The sequence below is a fragment of the Chionomys nivalis genome, chromosome 8 (genome assembly GCF_950005125.1).
Source record: "Chionomys nivalis chromosome 8, mChiNiv1.1, whole genome shotgun sequence".
NCBI lineage: Eukaryota > Metazoa > Chordata > Mammalia > Rodentia > Cricetidae > Chionomys > Chionomys nivalis.
This window is the reverse complement of record NC_080093.1, coordinates 13,417,521-13,426,637: the sequence shown is the minus strand read 5'-3', so window position 1 is coordinate 13,426,637 and position 9,117 is coordinate 13,417,521. Positions and strand designations below refer to the sequence as shown.

Genomic DNA, 9,117 nt, shown 5'->3' with positions numbered 1-9,117 from the left:
TGCTTTTGTCTGTACCAGCTATCCCCAGAAGAAGCCAGACCCACCACAGCTCAGCTAACTCCCAGGCACCTCTCCATCCTCCTCTGTACAGCCAACAGCTGAATCAAGGAATCTGGGGATCCTCTGGGTGCCTAGGGCAGAGGCTGGGCAGAGGTAGAAATTAAAGGGAAGGAAGTTTCTAAGCTGCCCTGCCTGTCCCTGGAGTGGTCATGAGCTCCTATCTCTGGGAGCTCACAAGCAAGGCTGGAGAGTCATGAGTCAGGTACGCTGATGGGGAGAGTGCCAAGATGAACCCAGTGGCACCTAGGATTTAGAGAGATAGCCCCAGGGCCATCAGCTCTCCTGGGCTGTGACAGTGGAACTCACACCCTGTGGCAAGCTGAACCCGCCCCCTCTCTAGTCTGGCTTGTGTGTGTGGCAGGGATGGAGAGGAATCCTTATTTCTTTATCCTTGCCTTTTCACGAGCGCTCTACAAATTGGGGACTAGCCTTAGCTCCCACCACTCTGGTGTTGGAAGCCCAGGTCTCCCCAAAGCTTTCTCTCACACTCTCACATTTGTTTCTCCAAGCACTTCTGGCATTCTGTCCTGAGCGGAAGCCCCCCTCCCACACACACACACACATACCAATGCCTACTCGGTCTGTGTTCATCTGGTCCCTTCATTCAGGGCTGGAGTCATGTTCCACTGTTTCTTCCCTGCCACCCGGCCCTGGGGCTCCACTTGAGAGTGGAAGGATGGTGGATGAGGGAAAGTGAAAACGGGAAGGTCAGAGTGAGCTCTGAGGTGAGCAGGGCTGAAAGATGGGAGCCTGCACCTCTCTTTCCTTTGCTTGGACAAGATTCCTGTCCCTTGGCTGGGGTCAGGGGAGGGGAGAGCAAGCAGCCCAGGGCCTTAGAGATGAACATGCACATTAACCACACTGCCCCAGATGTCCGCTATGTGCAGCGTGAGTTTATGCATGGGGAACCCGTGAGGTAGATGGCCCTTTCCCTCTTGCACAAATGAGGAAACTGAAGCCCTGAAAATGGGGTGCTCAGCTAGAACCAGCATTTAACCCTACTTTATCCCACCCTAGTCTTTCTTTCCTCTCTTAGGCAACACCCTCATCTTCCCCACACCTCAGGGCAAGTTCCTCAGGGAGCCTATGAGAAAATAAGAGTTCTTCAGATTCCATTTCTCGCTCTCAAGCCCCATGATGGTCTGTTTCCCTAAGACTGCGTGAGGATGTTAATTTGGAACTTGGTGTGAGGTAAACGTGGAGTCTGTCTCAAAAGCTGTGACACATACCGTGGCCTCCCTCATATGGTCCTAGGTCTCGGCATCTTATCATGTGTCACTCAGGCGTGTCACACCAGCCGAGTGTATGACATTTAACCCATTCTATCTTACTGGCTAAGATTATGAGAGGGCTGCTTGTCCTCGGATTTTTGAGCCAGAGCACGAGGGAAGTCTAGAGTAAGAGGAAGTGCTGGGGTGTGGACTTTGGAAGCCAAAGTGGAGACAGTGAGCTGGGATGGAAGGAAGAGCATCACAGGGAGGCTGGGGAAAGAACTCGGGTACCAGTCCTGGTACAACGCATCCTGCTCCCACCCCAGACCTGGATACTTGTAATACTGCAACAGCAGGAGGTGAGGCGCAGGGTGACACTGCTCCCGGGTCACCGGGTCAGCATCACAGCTAGGGAGGTCCTTCAGCCCTAGGTCTCCTTTTTCACAGTAGCAGGTAAATGTCTGGACTTGGAGCTGTGCCTCAGAGTTGGTTTTCCATCTGTGTTGAGAGGGCAAAGGGCTGTGGGTTCATATCTCTGCTCCTGCCTCTGCAGTCAGTGACAGCTCACACTTTGCTGAAGTAGGTGGCCACTTCCTTGCGTGGAGGCCGGGGCTCACTCCCAGCCCAGCCATTGCCCATCAGCGGTGCCTCCTGGCTCAGGCGCAGTGGAGGTTTGCATTCGTGCCAGCTTGTGAGCAGCTTGTTCATGGTGCCTTGGTCCGTGATACCACGCAGCTTCTCCTTCTCTTCCTCCGTCCTGTCAGAGGGGTTCTGGGCAGCCTCCGCTGTTGTGGCTGTGGCCGTGGCCGTGGCCAGCACTCCGTGGGTGTGACCCAGTTCCAGGTCATGGTTCATGGCTTCAAAGAACTGTTGAATGCATACCTTAGCAAAGGCCTTGGCGTGCTCGGTGCATGTCTCATCAAAGAGCTTACGCTCGATGTCGATGTAGTGTGACCAGTACTTGCTCTTGAGAAAGGCGGCCTGGGTGAAGCAGGGCCGCACAGAGCGCACCACAAATGCCAGCAACGTGGTCAACAGCACAAAGGACCAGCCCAGCGCCTGTGGGGAGAGGCGAACGTCAGCAGACCTACCTGCCCAGACCCCTAAAGTGCTTCTCTGCTACAGAGGAGAGCAGCCATGGACCACGTGACACCACCTCTTGGTCTCTATCTCCCCATGTGTAAAATGTTCACATATTTCACCTCACAGGAACCAGATCCTGGGAGCATAGACCATGCTGCTTTGGCGAGGCACTCAGTGGACAGGAGTTAACGCCACATCCCAGAGTGAGGCCTCCCGGGTATGATCTTTCTGTGTCTTGGTTTCTCTACCTCCAAGATGGGGCTACTGGCAGTAACACCTACCTCACAGGGCTTTTTTTTTTTTTTTTTTTTAAATATTTATTTATTATGTATACAATATTCTGTGTGTATGGCCAGAAGAGGGCACCAGACCCCATTACAGATGGTTGTGAGCCACCATGTGGTTGCCGGGAATTGAACTCAGGACCTTTGGAAGAGCAGGCAATGCTCTTAACCTCTGAGCCATCTCTCCAGCCCCCCCCCCCCACAGGGCTTTTATGAGAGTCAAATGAAATCACGAGTGTAAGACCTGCATATAACTCTGTTAGACATCATGGTGGCACCTCTTGGGGCCATGCCTCTTTCTTCAGAAGGTCTCTCCTGATTCCCCCAGGCCTATTGAGAGCCTTGGGGCTTTCCTCCGGCTTCTGGGAATGACACCGGCTCTAAGTGAACACTCCCTCCACCAGTCTGAGCTGCACTCTCAAGGAATTCCAGAGATACCCTGGATAGTCCCTGAACTCCTTTGGAAAGCACGGGACACATCTCTGACAGTAGTTCAGCGCAGGGCACAGGGCAGGACCCTCCTGACTTCCATCTCCACAGAGAAGAGTTGGCACAAGTCAAGGAAGTGGGGGTAGGGGTGGGTGTGGTGTTAGGGGTGCCCAGTGGCTGCCATGGGGGCGGTGGAAGAATCCAAACATCTAACTCAGTCAGGGGGCTGCTTTCCATTTTGCTCACTAAGCCACTGGGGTCACAGAGGACTTGGGTTTTCTCATGTTCCAAATGATTTGCTCTCTTTGACAATTTGATTTCTAGATAAAGTCATTTCTAAGGTGACTTCATAATTCAGTCTCTACAAGTCACAGGGGCTTGTCTACAACCAGGCTGCCTGTGGCCTCTGGGGGGACCTTCCAGCTTCCACAGTGTGGTAGTTTAAAAGCCAAGCGGACTGACTGCTGCTCCAGGCAGGGCCTGAGGCCTAGGGTGATGGGGCAAGGGCCCACGGATGGCGTAGACAGTTGGAGAGGTAGTCTGGGTGGTGACAGGGACTATACAGGTAAAAGCCTCCCTCCCCCGGGGGGGGGGGGGTAGGGAGCCAGGGTCTGCACTGGCCAGGGAAGAGTGTGCTTGTTTCTCTAGCCCCACCAGAGCAGACACTGCCTCCTTGCCTGTCCCCTTCACACAATTCACTGCCCCAGGACGTGATGAACAGGTGGTCCTTAAAGCCTGCTCCCAACCATCCGTCTCCCTCACCCTGTTCAAGATACCCAGACCCTCAGCTTCCACTCCCAGAGCAGGGAGGCACCAGCTGGGGGCATTTGCCAGGGAAATGTACCCAAATGGCTTAGCTTCCCACTGGCCTCACTGATGCCTGGACCTGGGAAAGGAAATGAATGCAAATTTCTCTCAGCCTCTCAGCTCTGAGCCCAGGATGGAGGAGGTGGGAAACCATACATGCTCTCCAGGTAAACTGGCTGAGAGAAGACATGGGCTCTGCCTTGAGTCTCAGCTAGGAATGTTTGCCTCAACCCACAGTCATCTGAGGGAAATCCCCACTTTGAGAAGGGACCTTCCCAGAGGGACCCTGGCCTGTGAGGAGACCCAGCCCCCTCACCTGAGAGATGCAGCGCAAATACCTCACGGCCACCTCTCGGGCCAGCAGCCAGTTCCCATCATAGATCTCAGGGCAGGGTACACGAGCCAGCAGGCGAGCCAGTTCTGTCGCAGGCAGGCCAGGCACCAGGCTGCCATTGCCTAGTGTGGCCACTGGCACCGCTGTGCAGAAGGCACAGAGAAAGCATTTGCCATCCAGCAGTGTGACGGCCACCCAGACGACAGGTGCAATGAGAGCTCGCTGGGCCATGGAACAGAACATGTAGCGTAGCACGGCGGGGTCCTTGGCCCGACGGCCCGCGGGGCGCTTCCACTCTTCAGCCAGCATGGAAATGTTGTTGTTCATGACTAGGCCAAGCAGGAAAAGCACCAGGGGAGGCGTCAGCAGGATGCCCATGCTGTAGGCCATATTGTAGCCTGGCAAACAGGGGCAGTTGAAATCAAAGGCAGAATACATCTGGGCACTGGCCAGCGCCATGATGCCGCAGATGCCGTTCATGAAGGACTCTTGGTTGGACTGCAAAAACTGGAAGATCATCCGAAACTTGTCCATTGTGGCCAGTGAGGGTCCTCAGCCTCTTCCCTTCTCACCGTGGCTTCTGTGGCTTCCCAGACAGTTCCTTAAGCCACTCTGCCCACTGGGCAGCCACCTCATGACTGGAATCCGGGCTGGACTAGCCGAGCTCCGGGCAGCTGATGAGATCACTCTGACTTGGAGGAGCCTTCCTTCTACACAGGTGCTGGCAGAGAGGGCGCAGCTTGACCAATCCTGTGGGTACACTCAGGACTGTGTCCCTCCCTCCCGCTTCCCGCCCCTTCTCTCCAGCTGCCTGCAGCCTAGAGAGGCACAAAGCTGCACCCCATGAGGACCACTTTTCTTTGGGTGCAGGAGGGAGAAGGAGATGAAGTCAGGCTGGAGTTTGAGAGGCTACTGGGCTCTGGGGAAACATATTTCTCTGGGCCTTTCTCCTGAGTTCTCTCTGCAATGTCAGGACCCCAGGAAGCTGAAACAATGATAGTAAGATGATGGAGAAATGATGGTGGGGACAGAGGCTGTGGCAGGCAGTGATAGTTGGATATTACTCATAGTGGGAATGAGGTGGCCACTCAGAGGTGACCTGTGAGTGTGGCATACAGCAAAACTACCTGGGCTTTCCTTTTCTTTCTCTTTTTGAGACAAGGTCTCCAAATCATTATGTAGCCAAGAAAGATCCAGAATTTCCCAATCCTCTTGTCTATACCTCTCTAATGCTGGGATTACAGGCTTGTGACATCACACCTGGCTTTGGCTTTGGGGCTGGATTGAACAGTTTGCCTAAGTCAGAGTTGAGGCCGGTTTTACATCTGTGTCTCTATGGGTGTGTCTGTGTTTGTGAGTTGTGAGTGGCAAACCCTTCCAGGTTCCTTCTACTTCTACACCTCTAGACACGGTTGGTTTCACGGTCAGAGAGAGTCCTGTGTATTGAGCTAGCTGAGGGGAAGGCTCCTTTCATCCTGCCGCTTTCAGACAGTTGTGTCAGATCTGAATCCAGCTGGATGATTCCTTGTCTGGGCCAAGGAGAGCTGAGGCAGGACATCAGAAAGGACCTCCCCTTGTGTTTCTGACTGTGGCACATTCAGTGTGGCTTCTGTCTGTATACAGAGGTGTGCTTGTAGCCACACTAGCGGTCTTCTGCCTGCATCTTTGTATTTCTGACAAGATTTGCCATGATCTCAGCTGGCTTGTGTGCACCTTGCGTGTATTGTGTAACCCTTGTACAATTCTGTGGGATAGAATTTTTATCACTTTACAGAAGTGAGGCCCGAGGCTCAGAGAGACAAATCTATTAGCTAAAGGTCACCAGGTCATCAGTGGAGAGACTTGACTGAAACCCATTAGCCCTTGAGGGTGGGAGTGCAGGGTGAAGACGGGCAGGGAAGGTTTCTGTTTGTTTACTTTTTGCTGTTGTTGTTTTAACTTATCTTCTGGTTGGGTGAAGTTTGTCCATTGAGTGGAAAGACTGCTGTGTCATAAAGAGGACTACAAGAAGACTATTGCTTCCCTCAGCCACAGGCTAGGTGACCCTGGGACAACTGGAATCCCTAGGTTGGTGACTGGAAGATTCTCGCTAGGGACTCCTCCAGAAGACATGAGCCAGAGGTGAGCAGCATGAGGGAGATCCAGCAAGGAAAGTGTCTTTCTCTGGAAGTCTGCTGCAAGGAAGACAAGGGTCGCAGCAGCTTCCAATGCTTGATACGGCCACAGGATGGCCATGGGGTGGGCCTGGATGGCTCATGAAACCAAAAGGGGTTTCCAGCACCACGTGGACTCTCTGCCTTGTGTACAGGCATTGGACACAGCTGCCTGTTTGTAGCAATGAAGGGTCAAGAATTCCACAGTGGTTGGAGGGTACCTGCCGTAGCCAGGTTACTTGCAAAGTCTTGATGGGCCATGACATTCATGGGTCCTCCATACCCTGTGAGGGTTGGTGCTGCAGCCACCCTTCCCCCAGGGTCTACACTTCAGCTCCCAGCCACCTTTTACTCCTCAAACAGGGACAAGATGCTTCTCTTCTTCCCAGTAGACATTCCCATTTGTCTTCAAAATAAACTATTTATTTTATGTCTGTGCATTTGTGTCTGTGCGTCACTGGTGTGCCTGCTGCTCTCAGATGTCTTAAGATTGGGGTCACAGATGGATGTGAGCTGCCAGGCGGTGCTGAGAACCGAACCCAAGTCCTCTGGAAGAGCAGGCAGTGCTCTTAACCACTGAGCAAGTTCTCCAGCCCCTCCTACTTATCTTTTGTTTTGTTTTTAGAAGCAGGATTTCACTATGTAGCTCTAGCTATCCTAGAACTCACTATGTAGTTCTAGGCTGGCCTCGAACTCAGAGATCTGCCTGCCTCTGCTTCCCGAGTGCTGAGACCAAAGGTTTGTGCCACCACTGCCTGGTTTTCTTCCTTTTCATCTTTAAGAGCCACTTTTTTTTTTTTTCTTTTGAGACAGGGTCTTCCTCTGTAGCCCTGACTGACCTTAAACGCCCTATGTAGACCAGGCTGGCCTTGAACTCATAGAGATCCATCTGCCTCAGCCTCCAAAGTTCTGGAATTAAAGGCATATGCCACCATTGCCGGCCTTCAAAATTCACTTTAATGTTATCCCCTCCCATTTATTCATTATTTATTTATTTGACAATGTGTTATTGGTCTTGAACTCACCATCCTTTTGCCTCCTAAGTCTGGGATCACAGGGATGACATGCCTGCCTGATAATGGGCCCTCTTTGGAGGGGTCTTCTTGAGCTCTTGACTTAGCTCCATGTCTCTCTGTTTCTCTCTCTGTATTTCTGACCCTTTCTCTTTGTTTCTGTCTCTCTGTGTCTCTGAATGTCTCCCTCTGTGTGTGTGTGTCCATGTATGTTGTATACACAAGTTGAAAGATATTTGGTGGCGCGACCCTGGAAGGTCTCCTGGTGGTGTGAGACCTTGGAGGGTGGGAGACAGACAGATATGCCATACAGAGAGAGCTTGGGTATAGAGTTTATTTAGTGGGTATTGGGCGCGGTACAAGAGTAAGGGGTTATGGAGGGGAGGGGAGAAGGGGAGAGAGAGAAGGGGGGACAGAAAAAGAGGAAAGAGAGGGGGAGAGAAGAAAGAAGGGAGAAGGGGAGAAGGGAAAGAGCAGTAGTTACTCTTCAGAAGAGGGACGGACAGAGAGAGAGAGAGAGAGAGAGAGAGAGAGAGAGAGAATCAACTTGCCTGGGTGGGGAGGGGGAAATTGGGGGAGCTTGTCTCTTAAAGGGACAGGGTACCCAGGTGACAGGGAAGACCAGCAAAATGAAAACAGGAGTGACTGTGCCCATGCACGTGCATACAGAGGTAGAGGTCAGAGCAGGATGTTGCTGGCTGTCCTCCTTTGTCACTCTCCTTGTTGGGGGGGAGACAGATTCTCTTGCGAGCCCTGAAGCTCACCTTCTAAGCTGGGCTGACTGGCCAATGAGCTCTCAGGATCTGCCTGTCTCTGCCTTCCATGGTTCCTAGCATGCAAACCTATGTTGGACTCTTACATGACTGCTGGTATTTGAACTCGGGTTCTCATGCTTGCAGAACAAGTGCTCTGACTCACTGAGCTGTCTCCTCAGTCCCTTATTTCAAACTTAGCTATGCTGAGATGATGTTTATTTAATATCTGAGGCTCCCTTTGGACCACATAGGCTAAAGGTCTGCATCTGTTTTGTCTACTATTCTTTTTTAAAAGATAGCCAGGTGGCGGTGGCATATGCCTTTAATCCCAGCACTCGGGAGGCAGAGGTAGGTGGATCTCTGTGAGTTCGAGGCCAACCTGGTCTACAAGAGCTAGTTCAGGACAGGCTCCAAAACTACAGAGAAACCCTGTCTCAAAAAACCACACAAAGCATTTTGCCTGCATGTATATACGTGCACCCCATGAGTGCCTGGTACCCTGAGAAGAGGGCGTTGGATCCTCTGGAACTGGAACTACAGACTACACACAGCTGTGAGTGGCCATGTGAGAGCTGGGAACCGAACCCAGGTTCTTCCTCTACAAGAGCAGCCAATGCTAAGTACTCAGCCATCATTCTAGCCCCCTTGTTCACTATTCTATTTCCAATACTGAGGACACTCTACCTGGTACTTACAGATGCTCAGTTAATAAGTGCTGAGCGGATACCCAAACGGGTGGTCAAAGGAAAGGCTAAATTTGAGGGGAGGCGAGACTCAGACCAAACAGGTTTTAGTTTCCCTTCTGTGAGGGTCTGGGAGAAGAGAGGGCTAAGGGCCTGGTGGATGTTCAAAGCTCACTGCCCAGGCAGCTGCTGCCGTCAGGTAACCCATTGTTGCCTCTGTCGGGCCCCCACCTGTCTGTAGGTGATTTTTTTGTCCTGCCAGTCAGTTCTGTCCCACCAGCTGCTCCCCAAATAACCATCCAGAG

At 52.3% G+C, this 9,117-nt stretch overlaps 1 protein-coding gene across 1 annotated transcript; it reads right to left on the bottom strand.

Moving 5' to 3' along the window:
* Positions 1-1,835: 1,835 nt before the first annotated feature.
* Positions 1,836-4,742, bottom strand: Calhm1 (calcium homeostasis modulator 1). The gene is made up of 2 exons (XM_057776984.1): positions 4,191-4,742; positions 1,836-2,330 (listed from the first exon to the last, which is right to left on the bottom strand). The coding sequence occupies exons 1-2, from the start codon at positions 4,740-4,742 to the stop codon at positions 1,836-1,838; spliced, it is 1,047 nt and encodes a 348-aa protein (XP_057632967.1).
* Between the last annotated feature and the right edge of the window lie 4,375 nt (positions 4,743-9,117).